We start from the raw sequence: 21,076 nt of genomic DNA, 5'->3' as shown, positions 1-21,076 counted from the left end.
AAATAAACATTTGAAATATATGAGTTTGTATGTAATGTATGAATATAATATACAAGTTTCACTTTTTAAATGGAATTACTGAAATCAATCTACTTTTTCATGATATTCTAATTTTATGACCAGCACCTGTATAGACCCATTTGTAGCCAGTTTTTAACTTTCTGGCTGACGTCTTGGGATGGTGATTCAGTATTTCCTCATAATGTTCTTTCCTCATGATGCTATCTATTTAGTGAAGTGCATCAGTTCATTCTGCAGCAAAACAAAACACTCCCACACCATGATGCTGCCACCCCATGATGCTGCCACCCCCGTACGTCACAGTTGGGATGGTGTTCTCAGGTTTCAAGCTTCCCCCTTTTTCCTCCAAATGTAACGACGGTCATTATGGCCAAACAAGTCAACTTTAGTTTCATCAGACCACAGGACATGTCTCTGAAAATGAAGCTTTTTGTCCCAATGGGCCTTTTCAAACTAAACTGTTTTATTTATATTTCTTTGGGGGTCATGTTTTCTTCCTCGCTGAGTGGCCTTTCAGCTCTTGCCAGTCCAGGACTTGTTTCTCTGTGGAAATTGACTCTCTGACCAGCTTCAGTTTTGGGGTTGATTTGGCACATTTTGCACCAAAACACGTTAATTTCAGAAACCCAGAACCCGTCTCCTTCCTGAGCGGTATGATGGCAGGACATTCCCATGGTCTTTATACTTGTGTATAAATGTTGGAAGACATGAACCTTCAGGCATCTGGACACTGTACCATAGGATGACCCAGAGTTGTGGAGGTCAACAATTCTCTTCCTGACATCTTGGTTGATTTTTTTTTTCCCATGATGTCACACAAAGAAGCAGGGTGTTTGAGGTGTGCCTTAAGATGCATCCACAGGTGTGCCTCCAATTAACTCAGATGTTGTCAACAAACCAATCTAGAGCTTCCAAAGCCATGACACCATCATTTGGGCTTTCCCGAGTTGTTTAAAGGCACAGTGATCTTAGTGTATGTAAATGTCTGACTTTGAAAAAAAAAAAAGTTTACTCTCATTTTTCGGGCATTTAGTAAATAGATTTTTGGGAGGATATCTTAACTGTCCTAAGACATGAAAGGCTTAGTTGATTTAATGTCAGACAGTAAGAAAAAAAACATGGTTCTGTCCTTTTTTGACTCAGTTGTTTATTCGGCTCCTCCCTTCTTCTGAGGTCGCCACAGAAAGTAAACTTGCATGAAAGATTTGCCAATTGTTTTATGTTTTATCCCTTCTTGACGCAACCTTGGCATGAACCAGCAGCCTCAGAATTACGAGACAGCCAGATAAAATGTTCAACCAACAAACATAGTCTTTTTTTTAAGAAATAAGATATATAAGATTTGAGGAATTCCACCCCATTCCACCCCATGACTACTGTAAACAGCTGAATGACACCTCGGAGCACTGCTCGGTGCTCCGTGTGACCATGGTATACCTTGAAACCTGTAACCGGCCCATGCCTATGTTAAAGTACTGGTTATTGCAGCCTATCTACTAGAGCTTTCTCCTTTTACATATCTGTTGTTGCTATCAGGGATTAAAGCGCTCTGTCCCCACAATGGAGTTCCGTCATTTGGAACGTGGCCAAAGATTTCAGTCATCTGTAAAAAAAATGAGAAGGGGGAAAAAAAAGATGTTTTTTGTTTTGTTGTGGTCTCATTAAAGCTATTTGATCTAATTATGATACAGGGATTAATCTGACGCTGCTTTCAACAAATAAAGCGAACCAGAGCAGAGCAGGGCGGGTCCTGGTGCGGGCAGTGTTGCCAGCTTGGAGACCTTGTCGCTAAGTTAAGCGAGTTTTCCCTCCAGTGACTGTTTTTTCATGAAAAGCAACTAGCGACTTTTTTCTGCCGCTTTTGGAGACTTGAAGTCTGTGATGTGAAAACAAGTATGGTTCTTTCCAATGAGCAGCAGGTGCTGCAGTGGAGCCTCCTCCGTCCCACAGAGTTCACAGGCAGCTCAGTCCTCCAACTACAGTCAGAGCAGGAGAGATCCCCCACCATCCAGGCGGTGCAAAGCTGATGCTGACTGATCCATGGCAGGATGGAAATGGAAAATTTTCTGTCTAAAATAAATCACTGCACTAAAAGAACTTTTAGTTTCTCTTTTGGGTGGCTTTTGGCTTTTTGGATAAAGGATGAGAGTTAGGCTATGACGTTTGTCTCTGTTGGGACAATGGTTAGAGCATGTCCTCCTCACATGTGGAAGGTCTGGGTTTGATCCCCAGTCAGGCAGTCACATGACTGTCATTAAAATCATTATTATATTCAAACCAAAACACTATCTTTTTGTAAATGATCACAGTAATATTCCTATATTTAAATCCTTGTTTGATCATTTCAATAAGGGGGGGTAATATGATTATGTGTAGAAATTTTAGTTTTTGCTTTATTCCCTGTGCTTTTACCATGAAAAGTGGGGGATTATGTAATTGTGTGTGCGTGCACATGTAAGACAGCCTGGCTACCACAGCTAATTACCCTTAGTCAAGTTCCATAAATAAAGAGGAAATACTGTCACCTCATGGGAGGTAAAGCAGAACTTCAAACAACCGACAACTTATCGGACTGAAGTTTGTGTTTGCTGTCAAGCACAAAAAAAGGTTTAAGTTCAATATCTGCCTGAATTAGGCAAACTATTTGATTTTGTCTGATTTGTTTGACTTAGATTAGGAAATATTGTTTAGTGTTTGGGGCAACAGTTTTCTGATAATAGTTAAACCGAGTAGTACTTCTAATTAACCATGTCTGAGTGAACACGGTGACAACTTTTCAGTTTGTTTTCGTAAACCTATATAGATTTATGTGCATGCTCCCAGCTGTTTTAATTCTTCAAAAGAAGTTTTCATAGACAACAGTCTTTGTTTTACTGAGTATTATTCCCAAAAACCAGCCCCGTGCATGAAGACCGCTGGGCTCAAACACTGAAAATAGGACTGAGCTTCTTGTTCCTAGTGTCTGGTTTACTACCAGCACACTCGGTTACTACTCAGTCATCTGTTTATTCCTGAGTCACAAGATGTCCTGTTTCAGTTGTCCCAAAAGTACTTCCTTTTTCACTATATTGGGCCTTTTGCTGCAGCCTTGTTTGTTCATCATCCATTGACAACATAAAATTCCAAAACATTTACATGAACCCATGCTGTACTACATGCTTGCTGCTTTTAAAATCTCTAAGGAGATATTTCACATCTGATAATGGGCCATATATTCCACACTGTTTACACAAAATTTAAACCAATGAATTTAGGATGAATTTATTGATAAATTAGTTTCTTTATTGCTGATTATTTTAAACCCAGTAGAATATGTTGCGTATAATTTTATTATCATCCACCTCCAAAGGGAGAAGATCAGGAGATGATGTTTTTGCCTCTGTCCGGTGTGTGTGTGTGTGTGTGTGTGTAAATGTGTGTCTGTCAGCAAAATATATCATGAAGCAGTTGACAGATTTTAATGGAGCTTGCAGAAAGTAATTATTGGGTACATTTTCAAACTGGGGTCAACCCAATTCAAGATGGCCAACACAAAAATGGCTTCAATTTAGTGAATTTAAAAGATACTGGGCTAAGGTTAGGTGTGGTAGTAGCTGGTACTCATTTACAACAGGTGCTAAACATAGTAAACGTATCATATGTTTAAACTAAGAAGTTGTACAACTTTTAGGAAAAAATAAAGAATTTTGAATTTTATTATAGCAACACTCAAAAAAAACAGCAAAAAGCTGGAAATGTAAGTGGCATGGATAAGAAACAGCTGGAGGAGCTTTTTACAACTAATTACGTTGATTGTCAACAGGTCAGAAAGAGGACTGGGTGTAAAAAGAGGATTTTTAGAGGCTGAATCTCTCAGAAGTAAACAAGGGCAGAGGTTCACCAGTCTATGTGAAAAACTGTCTAAAAATAGTAGAACTGCATTAAAACCAGGTCTGGTTCTGTTCTGGACTCAGGAACACTTCCACAGATCGTTGTCTGTAAACACAGCTCACTGTACCATCCACTAATGCTGCATAAAGCTCTATCAGGCAGAGAAGAAGCCAGATGTGAACACCATCCAGAACCTCTGCTGTCTCCTCTGGACCAAAGCTCATTTCAAATGGACCGAGGCAAAGAGGAGAACTGATCTGAGGTCAGATAAACCAGCAATGTTAATTCTGTCTGGAAACCACAGTCGCCTCATCCTCAATACTAAAGAGGAGAGGGATCATCCGGCTAGTTATGAGCACGCGGTTCAAAAGCCAGCCTCTCTGATGGTATGCGGGTGCATTAGTGCCTATAGAATGGGCAGCTTATGCACCTAAAAAGGCACCATCAGTGTAGAAAAGTATATACAGGTTTTAGAACAACATATGCTCCCATCCAGGCAATGTCTTTTTCAGGGAAGGCCTTGCATGTTTTACAAGACAATGAACCACATACTGCATCCATTACAACATTAAGGCTTTGTAGTAGAAGAGTCTGGGTGCTGAACTGGTCTGCCTGCAGTCCAGACCTCTCACCAACTGAAAACATTTGGTGCAAAATGGTACAATTAGTTAGTTTAAACATAAAATATGGGTTTATGAAATTTGCAAGTTCTTGCATTCTGTTTTTATTTACGTCTTGTATAACATTCCAACTATTTTGAATTGGGCCTGTATCTTTAGATTTATCACATCAGCAGACAAGATTCTGTATTGATTTTCAAAAGCCATAAATTGACCTGAACTCTAATCTGTGCTGCCACTTAAAGTGAGTAAGCAGTGCTGTTTGTCCTGGTAGAGTTAATGTAGCTTCCTGTGGTAGAAACATGTTGCAGTAAAGCTGTGTTTTTACATCTTTTTTTTAATCTTTTCTTTGCTGAACCCTAAAGATATGTCAGTAAGTAATAGCTAAATTTATCATAACATGACATCTTTAGTAATGACTTTGAAACATTTGATTTGTTTACAAATTTCTTGTGATAAACATATTGCTCATTGCATTAGTTTAATATGGAAAAAAAAACCTTGAAGTGCAGGACTTTATAGTTTTTGTTTTTTCTTAAGTAAATTATACATCAGTGCTTAAAAATGAAGAGCAATCATCTCAAAAGTGAAAGTAAACAAATTTCTTTCTGTTACTTCGTCTCAGATCACCACACTTAGTCGTCAGCTGGCCTACTTTTTTTGTTTCTGCGCTGTTTGTGATTCTATTTAAATTTTTTTGGTTGAATGCACACAGATCGGTTGTGTTCTTCTAGGCGATGTTCAGTACTTTTTTTGGGTTTGACTAAATGCTGGTGACTAACTTCATTTAGCATTCGGTTTTGTATCCTCTCACTCTGGGTGCGTTTCCTTTGTGTTGGGGAGTTAAGTGTATTCTTTGTGTGGCTGAATGCTGCCTTTTAAGCAGCTGTCAGGGATTCAGCTGGAGCGAAGATGAAAGATGGGATTGTGGTGGTCACAGAAGTCGGCCTTTGTTGGACCGTTGTGCTGATGTGATGAGCCAGGCCTTGGCCAGCAGAGATGATTTTAACAGTAGACATGGCCTCATTACACAGACTTTAACGCAGTTTGCTAATGTTTAACAGGCACATATAGACTTATCTGGTTGCAACAAATGGTTCATAATTACTGTTCCAAAATATTTGTTCCCAGTTTACTTTTTAAAACATGTCCTTGCACTGTAGCTGTATGTACTATCCATAAAAAGGTAACTAAAAATACAGGTAAAACAAGCACAGCAGTAAACAGCACAACAGTAGTTAAAAGCTTAAAGCAGCAGAACAGCTGCTAACACTAACAAAACTATAGATAAAAGCTAAAATGGACAAAACTACATTAAGCTGAACTGTAGCTATAAGCTAAAAGTAGCAGAATGGCTTCTAAAAGTAGCTTAAGAAGACAAAAACAGCAATTATTTCTAAAATAACAGTGCTTATAAAGGAATTGAAGCGATCTCTATGTATTTCTATGGGGAAATTCAAGTTATTTTTTTAAGCATAAAAGTAAAATCAAAACAGAAGATTAGACTGAACTGTGGTGTTTTAACCACTGATATATCAAAAAGTTCAAAGTAAGTGGAAGTAGTTTAATTGCATCAAATGTACAGAAGAAACCATAAGCTGCATAATGCTGACTCAGCATTCACTCTAGCATTACACACCTCTTCATCTGAAGCAAAACCGTGGTCACGGAAAAATACATGTATATTTTTAAATTGTGTTGCAAGCTTGGAGTGCTTGTTTGACCCGAAAGTATCTAAGAAACAGCCATAAAACATTTTAATGTTTACTTTTGTAATTTCCCTTTACTTGCACTACACTTATATCCTTAAAATAGTAATGAATTAGATAATTAATTACATAAAATGCTGTTTAATATGTGTGGGCAGGAGGTTGATTGTGTACCATTTCGCTTGATGTTTCTCAACTCAGGAAAAGTGTTTAAGAAATAAAAAATATAATCATGAATTCAGCGATTGCTTGCCTAGATGTTGGTCATATGAGTTGCGGGTTTCTGTGGAATATCACAGAATCTTGTGGGGACATTTAAGTGCCGTCTGTATTTCATGCGTTTATGTTAAAGCACTCTTAACGAGATGGCTTCTTGGGTTTTCCAGTGAACAAGTTCAAAGCGTTCGAGGCAGCAGCAATGTTTTGAAAATCTCAGAATAACTCTCTTAGCCTGGAATTTAAAATTTAATCAGAAAACATGCTAATAGAAAACATGTGCAGTACTATAAATGACCGTGGCAGCACTGCAACAAAAACATTTGTGTTCTTTTCACAGGATTATTTGATCCATTTAACTGTATGTCAATATACAAGCCCTGAGCAGCTCAAATGGCTCATAAACAGTGTGTAAATGGTTTAAAAGAGCTCTAAGTAGTTTATTTGTAGAAACAAACAGATAGCAAACAATGCGGATAACACAGTTTGACCTCTGGTGTGTCCCTCTGTCTGTCTCCCCGCAGTGGAGGGTGAGGGTCAAGGTCGCATTCTCCAACGGTTTCCTGAGAAAGACTGGGAGGACAGCCCGTTCCCACAAGGCGTAGAGCTGGTAAGTCAGTTCTGACAGTCATGTTCCTGTGTACCTCCGTGGCCAGAACAAGAAACTCTAACCTGCCAGTGTTAGGAGTTCAGCTCGATTGGTAATAACCAACAGTTGTCAGGGTGACAGGATATACAGGTTAATTCTAAAAACTGGGAGTGATCTAATTCAGCAAATATACAGTAAATGTTGCAAATTGGATTGATTTTACAGGCCTTTTTGTTGCAGTTTTTAGTGAAATGTACTGTATCTTAAATGGGTTGAGATCAAGTCATAATGCAGTATTGTGGTGACTACTGCAGTATTTATTCTTTACGTGCTTCTCTGGTTCACAAAAACTGCTTTCAAATTCAAATTATGCATTTGTAATTACAGCTGGGAGATATTGAGTTTTCTTTCATTCGATATCAACGATGACTCAATCACAAATATCAAGTAGAACTTTTAATGGCGAGTTAATTTGTTTTTAGCTGTCTGCATTAGATTTAGGAGGAATTTAGCTTTTTCCAAGCTTCTTTAAACTCATCGTAGGTCACTGTCGCTTCCATTCTGAAAACTTCGGCAAACCGTCCGCTCCTCCTATGCTCTAATAGAAAACTGCAGCAGGCTCTGTGGTTGTATTTCGGAAGCAAAGGAAATGGCAATTAGTGAGCCTTCAGAGACGATAAACGAGCGACGTGATTCTAAAGAAAACCAGCTGTGAAGTTAGTTTTTTGTCCCAGTGGGGGAATAAGGGTCAGAGGATCAATGTCTGTGCATCACAGGTTACTGCTGCATTAGGTTATAGCGTAGTATTAAACATTATTATAGTGATTAAAGGAGGATTTAAAAATACCACAAATATGACAAATAGTATTTTTAACCTTTCTTTAGTGCCTTTCATCAAGACACACGTTCTTCTGAAATTTTCTTCACGATGTGTGTAGATATTTGTTTAACAAAAATAGGGAGGTCAGTTGTTTCTGTTCTCCACTTTTTACTGTTATTATAAACAAGTACACCCTCTGTTAGTTCTGTGGTGTTTCATATTAGTGCGTAGCTAAGTTTCATCTGGTCCTTACCACGTTTCAAAACCAGGTAAAAACAACTTCAGAGGAACAACTAGGAGTTGGATTTTTCAGTGTCATAATTAATCAAAAACTAAAGTAAAATGTAGAAACATAGAGGGAAATCCTAAGTCTGACCTTACTGCTTTTAAAGCAGAAGTTGGTTTGAGTTACCACGCCTGGTTGCTACAGAGCTCACTCCAATAGACCATAAAATCTATAAAGAAACTGAGACTCTGCAGGCCTCAGCATGTCAAGTTTACAAATCGTACAAGTATGGATTGTTTGGAAGGATTACAAGATGAAAGAAGATAGTGGCACAGTTTAGGTTGCACAAATGAATCTAACCACAAGACCTCTGGAACAGTGTCCCTTTCACAAACAAGACCAAATTAAAATGTCGACGCACAGCAGCAGTTTTGGTGAAAGTCATATACGTCATATCAGCACAGATCTTTGAGGCGTGCGGTCAGACAGAGTGTGCGGCTGCCTGCACCTTCACCATGCCAGGAGATTGCCTCTGCTGGTCACGTTGGTGTGCCTCTTCCTTGTAGTTTTTCCACAGTGGTTTACAGTTCAGGTTGAGGGAGTTCAGACCTGCATTTAGCATTATCCATGTTAAACAACGGGTTTGAAAAAACTCCCAGAGATGAAAACCAATCCACAAACATTCACACCTAAGGTTAGTTCATATTCCCCTTTTAACTCAATATGTATGTTTTTGGAATGTGGGAGGAAACCAGATTTCCATGAAAAAAATGTGCTCAGTGAGAACATGGCAAAATGCCCCACAGAAAGATCCCAGCTGAGATTTCTCAGTGTTGCTAACCACCTTCATGCCACATTCATATACAACAAAGCAAGAAACAGATCGTCATACAAGGGACAATTTTTCAAATTATTGTTGCTAATGTGGGTCTATATACTAAATTCTGGGGCGGGCGTAGTCTTTTCACTCATTGCTTTTGCATTTTTGATTGATTTAGTAAGTTAACTTGTCAACCTGTATTGTAGGCCAATGTGTACTAAAAATTCCAAAATCAGTGGATAGACTTCTAGTAGAAAGGGTAAAAAAAAAATACTATAAAACACAGTAAGATACAGAAGTGGGTATATATTTTCGCCATAAACTTTTCTATGCCCTTTCACACAGAATTGGTTGTAATTTGTGTTCATCAGGCAGACAGCTTATTAACATGATGAATATCACATTAACAAAAAATTGTTAATATTGACACTTTTTTACTCTCTACAATCAACGCTAACTTCTTATGGGGAAAGTAACTATTTGAATGCTATAATCAGCCTGACAGTAATTCAGAATAAATGCATACTTCAGTTATACCATTCAGCATGATTTATGGGGAACTTGTAATTGTTTAAACAGGAAAAGTTTTCAGAACCTGTTTTGTTGCATTAATTAATAAATTACTTTAAGGTGGGGATGAAACGGTATGAGGTACTTCGGTATGAGGGTCACCGTTTGGTATGGTACAAGAAAAAGAAACAAATGCCAAATGTTCCATTTTTCAACAGAACCCATTGACCATGTGTCAAACAGAAACTTTGATACACTCTGCAAAGGCATCTCTTAAGAAAATATTATTAAAAAGTAAAATAAAACAAAAATTGAGTGTTTATTTTCAGTTATTTTAACCAGACTTCATGAAAAATTAAAAGCAACAGAAGTGAATAAAGATATGAAAACGTAAAATAAATAAAATGTCAAACAATCAAACTTCTCTTCTAGAAGAGTGTGGGACAATAAGGCTTGATATCGGGGCAGATATACAAATAATATATATAGATTTAGAAATGGTTTGCCACAGTAGTTTTCAAAGTGTTGGTTATATGACTCAATTGCTTGCCATACAGCTGTCTACAGTCACCGCAGAGCTTTTCCCACACAGCTGTGTCTGTATGTTATTCTGAACCAACCGTGCTTTGTTTGGTGTCGAGTGTTCAGGTAGCATCTTCCTCGGCTTCTTTTCTGTCGTGGCTGTTAGCAAAATACAGTTTAATAAAATGTGATCACCTGTGACTAATATGTTCATTGTTACACCCGTAGTTCAAGGCGGTTTGAAAATGTGTCACCCAAGTTGGTATTTGCACTAATTAGCTTTTTCCTTTCTTCCTTTAACCATCAATTCCCAAACCATGTTTCTGCCTCCCCTAAACCCCCCCTTCCACACACACACACACACACACACTCCTGGCCTGCCTTCGACTTCTAGTTCTGTCAGCCCAGCGGTTGGCAGCTGGTTCCTGAGCGGCATCCGGCTTCCTTCTTTGTTGCGGTTTTGACTGACATCAACTCGGAGCGTCACTACTGTGCCTGCTTTACTTTCTGGGAGAGTTTGGACAATCCACAGGTGAGACGGACGTCAGCTAATAGTTGTCATGGTGACCGCTGTTTATGTTCCCACATAATCGCAATGCATCACCCACAGACTCTTCTGCAAAAGCCCATAATCCTTTTTTATCGCCCACTAATCATTGGATGTACATCTACAACTGATTAACGTTTGGAGGCAACTCCATTCAAGACGCCTACCATGGCTCATCGACCTTAGCCAACATAAAAATGGCTATAAGTCATCTATTTTTGCAGATGTTCAGCTAAAGTTTGATGTGTTAGTAGCTAAGTGTCATTCACAATACATACTTTGAGCACGAGATCTCGCAATATTGCATGAAATTATGCATAACATTGTTATGGTCAAACATGGAAAATGAAGCTGTCATTTCTCAACACAAGATAAAACTCTGGCTTAAAATCTGGTGGGCAATATGCATTCCTTCAAAGAATGCCTGCCCTTTCATTTAAGTGTTTTAAATGCAACAAATGATTTATTTTTTTAATATACATATATGTGTTGAGAGTTTTCCAGACCTGGCCCTTGAAACGGTTACATCTGTTTTTTGTCGCTCTGTTCAGCTGAAGAAGAATAAGGCCGGCGAGGCGGATGAGGCAGACGAAGATCTGGCTGTCATCCAACCAGCTAAAGTCTTTGCCCCCAAGAGCCTGGTGCTGGTGTCGCGACTTGACTACACTGAGGCGTTTCGGGTGAGCTGTGGTCCTTTTTTCCCGTGTTGATATGCGTTGGGTTTTGTTTATGCTCACATTCAGATCGAGGGAATTCGTTTGAGGCTGAAAAGCTGCACAGAACACCACACCTAGTTGCAACCTTTAGCATTTGTTTTTAGTAGAGATTTTGGTTAAAGCAAATGGGTAAATTGGGGCTTTTTGTATGGCCATTTTGACCTTAAACCCCTGTGTTTCCGACTTGATTGCACAGAACTGTTTGGGTCTGATCTACACCATTCATGTAGATGGCCTGTCAACCACCTTGGAAACTGTGATCGGAAACCTGCTGACCTGTGTCATCCCCATCGCTGGAGGCTCTCAGGTATAATCACCCAGCCGTTCTTTCTCGTGCCAACAGAAAGATAGGATTTCAATTTAGCCAGGATTAAAACGAGAGCCGTTCCTGGAAATTGTATTCATGTTTACATTCACTTCCAGTAGTTTAATCTTCATTCCTCAGTGTCATCTTCTGCTACTTCCGTCACCTCCTGCTTTGCTCAGCAGTGCAGCTTTTTCAGGCTACATGCAGCATTTAAAAGCTGAGCTTGTCAAAACCTGCCAGTTGTGACAAACTCTTCAAACACTTCTTGTTCAACATGAACAGCCAGCTCGATACAACTGAAAAACACTTGCTACGCTTGAACGGTCTGGCCCCTGTATAGTTTTATTAGAGTAGTTGATAAGCATGGGAATTAGATATTGGTTGTACACAAGCAAAAAAAATGAAGGATTACCTTGTACAAAATCATTATGTCTGACTCTTATGAAATTTCTCTCCATGTGTAACAGTATCCTAAGCTCTCTGCAGATGTAAGACACATTACAGTCATTCTCTTCCATCTCTGTTTTACATGGGTTCATTCATGACTGAAAGTGTTGAAGACTACAGGATGTGTGCAATATTCGCAACTGATTCGAGATCAAACTGTGCATCAATTGAATTTTATTTCCAGAGTACTTCAGAAGTTAAAATGTTCTGACTGACGTGTCAACCCAACAGTGACTGTGTACCGCAGTGGATGGAAGCAGCCCTTTTAAGGTTTATTTAACAATTAATACTGTATTTTGTACACGGTGGAGGAGTTGTACCAATGATCAATATAGATAGAATCTGAAGTATTTTTAACCAGTGTTGGGCGTGAAAAAGCAACCAGAATGTTATAAATAATCACATAAACCACATAAATGTTTCATAGTCATTGCAGAAACACATAGTGGATTGCAAATGAATTCACCCCTCTTGGTATTTTTTCTATCTTGTTGCCTTGCAACCAAGAATTTAATTGAATTTTTCATTAATTTTCCAAAAAATACTCCAGATTATGAAGTTAATTGAGTAAAACAAACTTGTTTTAAATATTTTTTTCCAAAATAATGCAACTGAAAAGGGCTGTTTGCATATGTACTCATCCCTTCTGCTTTGAAGACCCAACCATTACCTCCAGAAGCTACATTATTTGATACATCAGGAGGCTAAAGACAACCCTGACGGAGCTGGGCAGCTCATGTGCAGAGATGGAAGGATCTGTCCTTAGGACCACTAGAAGCTGGACAGAGTGCGGTAGGAAAAAGTCAAACCAAAAAAGACTGGATTGTCTTGTTGGGCTGGGACGAAGGTCCACGTTCCAGCAGGACATCGACCCTAAACACGGCTGAAGCAAAGCTTAGTGACTCCAGGAGAACCAGTTAAAAGTTCTGGGATGGTCCAGTCAAACCCAGACCTCATTCCAGCCGAGAATCTCTGGTTCGGTTTAAAGATTGTTGGACACAAGCAGCACCAATCCAACCTGAAGGAGCTGCAGCAGTTTGGTCATGAAGAATGGACAAAAAGTCCAAGTTAGATGGACCGAGATCATGGAGACGGACCTGAAGAGACTTGATCCTGGAAAAAGTGGAGAGACAGAGGGTGGTGTTTTGGGGGCTGAATATATACAGTATGCCATTAGCATTTATACAGTTGTTCAGTTTTATCGTTTTATAACTATTTACAAGAACTTTTCCTCCATTTAATTTATTTATTCTGAAGTATTTTTGTTGACTTCTTGCTTTTAATCAAACAAAAAAAAATCCATTTAAATTTCAGGTTGTAGGGCAACAGAATAAGTATACAGACAGGGGTGAAAACATTTGCAAGGCACTGTATATTTGCACTTAAAGCACACTTGGTTGTGACGCTTTGATCCACTCATTATAAAAACTCTCCACTGATGTTAAGCTAATCAGCAAACATCACATTAAATACATTCTAACTTTTGATGGTCCGTATATATATGTGCATGTCAAGGCAATAAATCTCATTATATTTTGGTTCACAGATGGGCGGTTTTGCTTCAAACGATTCTCATAACATTTTTTTTAACTGTTTTCTGTCCTCTTAATGGTTTTTTTGGAAGAACGTTTCCTCTATACTGGACTTTTAATTTATCATTATTATTCAAAGTGAACAAGTTCAAGCTTTTTGAATACTGACTCCTTATGGTGAAAATGCAGTAGGAACCCGAACCCTCCTGCTGTAGTTCCAGATGTTGTGCGCCCTACTGTACACTGGCTCCTTTATGTTCCAGACAGACGAGCCCCCAGTTTGTAGTTTAGACAAAGTTCCTCAGTCCTGCCCTGTGACTGGGTGCTGGCCTGTCTGCAGGTAACTTTCCTCTTTTGTAAGCTTCACCAATCAACAACCAGATCCATCTTATTCTGTCAATCAAACAGACCAAGAGTCCTTTTTTTTTCCCTTTCTTAAAATATGTAGCTGTTTTTCTCCCTCTCCCACTCTTTTCAGTTTGTGTGCGTTTGATGTAGTTTTAACAGTTTGACTTGCTTTTCGTGCATTTTGTGATCAGTTTCCACAGGATCATATTATTATTATTCATGTCAAACATTTTATTGTTGTGTTTTTTCATTATTTTGATTCTTTTCAGTTGTCGACAGGACCCTCAGAACAGTTTCTTACTCTCTAAAATCTCTTAATCACACTAAACACACACAGGCAGACGTTCAAGGCGGTTGCTATGCGGGTCATAGTTCAGTTGCTTGGTGAACATATGGGACGGCAGATGGCTTTCTGTTGGGGAGCGCAGCATCTGAATAAGAGAATCAGATCTAATCAGTATTAGTACACTTACAGACAAACGGAAAAGCCATTGCATGCACTCTTCAAACACTTAAACATGTCTGAAAACACCATCACTCATCAGTTTACAGTCCAAACTCAGTCCTCAAAGGTCCATATGGAAGCGTTTTATACTGCTTCTCTCTTGCCAAGAGCAGACCGTTCTGTTCTTGTGACTCAACAGGAGGGAAGGTCACTGAGAAAGTGTAGCACACACACACAATTATATCACGGTTAAATCACACAGGACTTCTGCCACCCTGACTAAATCTGGCATTATCACAAACTCTTTCTCATCAGCCTCTTCTAAAACACACAACATGACTATAAAATTATCCTTATTCAGATTATTACAATGCTGTTGCATACTCAAAAAGCTCAACATGAATCCTATGTTCTGTTTGTGAAAATGTGTATCTCAGAAATGTTTGATATTTTGCTCAGAAGAAATTTTGTTCAATCTATCCAATCATAGCTTAGTCAAATGTACTCATTGCGACGTCATGAAGACCGGTCCAAAAAGAAATCTCACAAAGTGAGAAACAAAGTTCAAACTTTTTTTCCCCTCAAAACTGATGGTTAATTTGTCCTTACAATGGGGGGGGAAAAATGAATATAAAATCTGTACACAAAATTTATGAACGGATCCCAGCTACCTTGTGTGTTTGTTTCCCTATGGAAACGGCCAAAGTGACTGAAGATAGGTCAGCAATGGAAGAGCCATTTGAGATGGAGAAGTCTGACAATTTGGATGTGTTTGTATGGGTTTGTTTGTATGCTCTCAGATTTGTTGAGTAAAGTATGCAAATAAAAAGATAGAACTTACCGGCCGTGCAGACGTTTTGGGAAAGCCACGTGTGTTTGAATGCTGAGCTTCGTATTTTTTTTGGCACTCCATCGCCCGGCTGGATCTCCAACATTTATCCCTAGCAGTTGTTTTACTCAATCTTTCTCTCTCTTTTTTAAGTTTAACAACAGATTCACTCTTATATTTCCATCAAAATGTCTTACCCAAGATTCTACTCTTGGTCAATCACATGAATTCAAGCTTCCATGTGGTTTTCGTGGGGATTTAAGGAAGCAAATCTCATTGTGCTGCTAAATACAATCAGGTTTATTTTAATTTTCTTGAAAAGAACTAAACTTTTCTTTCTGTTTACCAATGGGAGAAAAAAAAAAGCTGTCACAAAGCAAGATAAACTGTAGTATATACAGTATGTACATTTGGATAGAAACTTAATCATTTAATTTTAATTTTATGGGGCAAGGTGAACTTGTAGCTCTATACATGTATCCATTAGGAGATGGTAAAAATGGCTCTTTCACTTGTAAAGGTTGCAGACTTCTGGGCTAGAGAATCAAATGGAGTAAATAAAGCTTCTCCATGAGAATGGAGAAATGGAAACATGTGCAACAGTGTTTTAGTACCTGCTACGGTTAAACACAATGACGCTGTGCCAGGAAACGGATAAACTGCGGTCACATAGTTTCACTTTTGGATTTAACATATGTCAGATTTTATTTTTCTGTCAGCTTATCACTGTTACAGCAGTATTAAAATTATTCAATATAGTACCTTTGGTAGCTGCTGCAGTAAATCTCCATTCTTCATTTTAGCATTTCAAATGTTTGTTGGAAGTTTCCTAGTAAAAGTAACAGATTTTGCTTTTTCCTTTCTTTCTGTTGGTAGTTTTTACTGAACCTAATGTAATTTAATTTGTAATGTCATTTATTTTGCATGTGTGTTTCATATTTAATGTTGCCCTCATCACATATTTTCCCATATTGTACAGTTCATGTTTATTATGTTAATGTTTGTGCAGCTTATTTGTTTCGCCATGACTGTCATGTTGTTATCAAGTTAGGGCATCCTGTGCCTTCACTTGGTATTGTTTCTAACCTGTGTTCTATCCTGCTCTGTGTATGTGTATGGATGCATGTGTGTGTGTCTGTAGCCGAGCCACGAGGAAAGAGAGGAGAGTTTGGTATGCCAACTTGACTTCGTTACCCCACTTCCCACTACCAATCAGCTTTCTCAGCTTCCTTCTCTCCACCCATTTCCTTGGATCAATTCACTCCCAGCTCCTGTTGGAGGAGAACTATTTAAGATGCTTTCAGTCTGTGACCAACAACTGATTTTAACATGCAGCATAAGAAATGTGCAAATCATTATAGGTTTGATTCTGAAAAGTGCTAAAAGTTCACATGCCGTTATTTACTCTCACATCAGTGTAGTTCAAAAGAACCAGGCGCTTCATGTACAAAGACGTGTAGATTTTCTACTGAAACATGGCATACGCTTAATTTGAGAAAAAGTTGTACACACAAAACAATCCAGATGTATAAAAATGCGTAAACATGAATCCAAACATTTCCTCTGAACATCCAGATTAAGGTGGACCTGTGCACACTTGAAACACCATCTCTTGATGCACCTCTATTTAAATGTGCAAATGGATGCAAAGGCAGCATGCCATTTACATGATTCTTCTCTCTGCATGATCAAAAATGATGTCTACATGCAGAAAAAAAGAGGAATTTATTGAAATGGGAGTAAGAAGTGCTACTGATGAAGGTAGCGGTAAAGTGCTGTGTTTGGCACATTGTCCTCTGGCATTAGCGCTGAGCACAAGAGGAGTGACGGTGCTTGCAGCTGATGTGGTCAGAGCAGCCCACACCTGCAGAAGTTATAAAAAATGTAGTCAGGCATAAAGATGGAAGGGAAAAGGAGGATAGCCGTCCTTCACCTGTCATCCATTTGTGTTGGACACTACTTACATAGATTACACATTATTATTGTAAATGAATGCACACGTGCACTGGATGTGCACTTCTGAGGCTGAGGCATTTTAGACGTTGCAAGTTTATTCACATAATTACTGTAAACTCAGACACTCGGTGGCTTAGTAGAACACTTTGAAGTGGTGTTTAACCAGCATAAATCAGGACCATTCTCACTTGAACCTCTAGGCCACTAGTTCTTCAACTTTTAACTCCAACATCAAGAGGTTTGTTTAGCTCTGACTCTATCCTATAATCTGCAAATCACTCCATCAATCAAATCAAATCAGAATATTTTTTTTATTTTTACTTAGACAATCCAACATTTATTTTAAATGTTTTGGAACTGGAGAAAACTATGTTACAACCTACTGTGTAATAAATGCTCTTTGTGATACAAATAAGAACAAAGTAAGTAAGCGGGTTGCATTTCTCACTGACAGTTAATAAGACTGTTACCATAGCGATCTAGCCACGCTCAAACAGATCCTCCTTCGTAACACTGAGCACTCTGACTTACAGCTCAACATATCTGGCGAAGCTGGAAATCTCAGTTCGTAGTATACCCCTCAGCTGTGACCAATAGTTGTTTTCACATTAGTAACAGTTTCCCAGCATCCTCTAAGTGTTGCCAAATGACCAAAACCTGTAGAAATGTGCATTCACCATCTATGTAGTTGGCGATACATTGATACATCTGAACTTTTGCGTGGCAAAGGGCGTATGCCACTTTTTTGTGTTCGCACTCTTCGTACATGAGGCACCAGAAACAGCATATTCTAAATATGAGAAACCTCATCTACTAAAAAATTAGAACAAGAAATTGCATGTTTGGGCCAGTGATCTTTTTGACTACTTTACACTGTCGTGTTGACTGTTATCTTGAGTAATAAGCACTGAGTTCATGTTGGAGCATGTTAGCCAGCCTTTTATTTTTGTTGACTTCTGGATAAACTACTGGCCGAGTAACAGGTAAAACCAGTAGCCCCTCAGCCATGTGAAAGTGTACAGAGATGAGTTTATAAAACACACACTTCACACTTCATGACAAGTCTCACTCATTCTTTATTATGTTTTTAAGCACCCAGATGATCAGATGTTGGATCACAGTATTTCATTGCTAATCTGTGGCTCACAATCGGTGCTGCGCATGAGACAAGGCTGCACTCTTTCCTGGAAAGCCTCAGCAGACATACTGACTGGCTTCACGTGGAACGTCTTTGGATTCTGTGTTCATTTAAACTTCCTCATGTTTGACAGAATCCGTGTCCTCCGATCTGCTGATTTGATTTCAAGCAGTCTCCTGAATGTCACTTCTTATCTGTACTTTCATATGTTTTTGTTTTTCCTGACTATTGATTTGTGAATTTGCCTAAATCACTGGTGTCCAATCCTACTTTTGGAGAGCCACTATCCTGTATGTTTTAGGTGTTTCTCTGCTGTGACACACCTGATTTGAATGACTGAGCGATTGCAGGCTTCTGCAGAACTTGTGTCCCTGCACTTCAGCAGATCTTCATCTAAAACATGCAGTATAGTGGCCCTCGAGGACCAGGATTGGACACCGCTGGCCTAAATCATCTGGACTCTCTTCTTAATGTCCTTTCATTAACAAAAACCCAATCAGTCTTTTTTTTTCTGTGTTACGAGCTCTAGAGCTCAAGGTTAACTCGGGACACATATGACAGGTTTCACTGAATTATCCATAGACACATCAGTTCATCCCTTTCCAAATTAAACTTCAGGAGAACTATCAACGCATGACAGCTGCCTCGTCTTTGGGATTTCCGTTGTTCATCAAGGCTCTTTGTTCAGGTGTTACTGGTGTTCTGCAGTAAGGTCGTTGGCATGGAGTCCTTCGCAGCCTCATTCACATCCTGATCAGCTGGAATGGCTTGGGTTTTATTTGTCACCTTCCTGCTAAGCTCCTCGGATTCTCCATCTCTCTGCCTCTGATTCACGCTGCTTTCTGGGCACGCTCAACCGTGATTAAACCACTCAGATTTTCTGGAAAACACTTGTTTTGTGGTTTTGTCCCCCCCCCCCCCTTTTTAATTCTTCTCTTTTCTTCTCTCTCCTCTTTTAATCTACAGAGAACTATAACATTAGGCGCTGGTGACCGGCAAGTCATCCAGACTCCCATCAACGACTCCCTTCCTGTCAGCGGCTGCAGTGTGGCTCAGCTGTTCAGGCAGCTTGGTACGAACAGATAAGTTAATCTGAAGTGCTGTCGCTCGTTTCTGAAAGGCGAACAGTAACGTTTTTACTAGAATGTCTTATGAACCACTGGATGAATTTTAATGAAACTTGCAGGAAGTAATCACTGAATGTACATCTACAACTAAATAACTTTTGGACTCACTTCAACTAAAGATGGCTGCCACAGCTAATCAACTTTAGAAAACAGAAAACTGTGTAAAACTCAATTTTACAGATATTGAGCTAAAATTTTGTGTAGCAGTAGTTGAGCATGTAATTTTGGGGGTGGCTGTGGCTCAGTGGTTCGAGGTTTGATTCCTGGCCGTCTGCAGTGTCCTGGGGCAAGACACCGAACCGCTCAGTGCCTCCCATGTGCCCCATCAGTGTATGAATGTAATCTAAAGCACTGATTAGACTCTATAGGATGATTGATTTGGATTAGCTTTGTGTAGCAGAGTGCTGTATGAATGTGTGTGTGGTAAATAAGAGCACAGATTGGGTTGTAAAGAGCTTTGAGTAGCTTGGTTAGCTAGAAACATGTTATATAAATACAGTCCATTTATCATTTATTTCAAGAGCTACACATTGCATGTCATCTTTGCTTTGAACTTTGGCATTAACCGTTAGAGTCAACCCTGTTTGTCTGCCAGCAAAATATCACAGAAAAACCACTGGACAGATTTTAGGTTCACTTTCAGAGAGTAATCAATGGATATGCATTTATAACTTATCTTTTAGAGTCATCTCAGTTCAAAATGTTCACCATCGCTAATCAACTTTAGCCAGCTCAGAAAGGACTGTAATTCATTAATATCTGTAAAAACTGACTAAAATGTGACATGGTAGTAGCTGAGTCTTCCTCAACACATACTCTGGGTGGCTTTCAAGCTCGAACAAATGGAATGGTACTTTACTTTTTTTTTTTTTTTACAAATATTTTTGTTATAAAACTAAAGCTCGGACTGGACGAGACATCTGACTGTTCTCTGATTGTTTTCTCCCTCAATACTTCAGAAAGGATTCACAAGGAATTACTGGCAGCACTTAGAGTTACTTTTGACAATTTATTATAAAATAAAAACTCACTGATTTGCATAACCACTTGCCTCATTGTCCAAGAGCAGTTTGATTAATTTGGATGCTTTCTTTATTAAACATTGTTCTACCTCTCACACCCTCCTTGATGTTGTTTTTGTGCTTTTTCTCCTCAGGTATAGTCAATGTGCTCTATCTGTTCTGTGCTGCTCTGACAGAACACAAGATCTTGTTCCTGTCCAGCAGCTACCAAAGGCTAACCGACGCATGCCGAGGTCTTCTGGCCATCATGTTCCCGCTGAAATATAGGTGTGATCCCATTCATCCGAGGCTGATGCAAAGCTGTGTCAACATGGCTCACAGTGGTTTACGTATTAAACCTCCTCTTGTTTGTGTTTTCTCAGTTTTACCTACGTTCCCATCTTGCCTGGAAAACTACTAGAGGTCTTGAGCACTCCCACCCCCTTCATTATAGGTGTCAATTCATTCTTTCGCTCTGAGACACAAGAACTGGTAGGTTTTCGTTGCTGTAGTGTAAAAAAATGAGACATTTGTTTCAGAAGAAATGGTAAACTCTGACGGTGTCAAAGATAAACTGATGTGAATGATGAGCAAGATATAATCAATGTGCTCACAAATTTAAATATAGGAAGTATTCTTTCAAAGGTAAATTAGGGTTGGTCAGTAATGCTGTTTCAATCAGCTGTTGTCAGTCCAGCAACAGACGATTGGTGATATATTCGCACTGGTGTGATGAAGATTTTGTATGTTTTGTTTTTTG

The 21,076-nt window shown here is 39.0% G+C and overlaps 1 protein-coding gene across 3 annotated transcripts in view; it reads left to right on the top strand.

Moving 5' to 3' along the window:
• sbf1 (SET binding factor 1) overlaps window positions 1–21,076 on the top strand; it is a 67,852-nt gene that overhangs the window by 14,274 nt on the left and 32,502 nt on the right. For 2 of the 3 annotated variants that reach the window (XM_017432569.3, XM_017432567.3), the window contains exons 2-9: window positions 6,961–7,046; window positions 10,318–10,455; window positions 11,022–11,150; window positions 11,383–11,493; window positions 16,236–16,265; window positions 19,155–19,260; window positions 20,472–20,604; window positions 20,700–20,808. In XM_017432569.3, the coding sequence (XP_017288058.1) occupies window positions 6,961–7,046; window positions 10,318–10,455; window positions 11,022–11,150; window positions 11,383–11,493; window positions 16,236–16,265; window positions 19,155–19,260; window positions 20,472–20,604; window positions 20,700–20,808 (842 nt within the window). The remainder of the gene's footprint in view (window positions 1–6,960; window positions 7,047–10,317; window positions 10,456–11,021; window positions 11,151–11,382; window positions 11,494–16,235; window positions 16,266–19,154; window positions 19,261–20,471; window positions 20,605–20,699; window positions 20,809–21,076) is intronic. The other variant, XM_017432568.3, reaches the window with a different exon arrangement.

Source organism: Kryptolebias marmoratus, linkage group LG18, assembly GCF_001649575.2.
Source record: "Kryptolebias marmoratus isolate JLee-2015 linkage group LG18, ASM164957v2, whole genome shotgun sequence".
NCBI lineage: Eukaryota > Metazoa > Chordata > Actinopteri > Cyprinodontiformes > Rivulidae > Kryptolebias > Kryptolebias marmoratus.
Note: the sequence above shows the minus strand (reverse complement) of the source record. Positions and strands in the feature narration are given on the sequence as shown.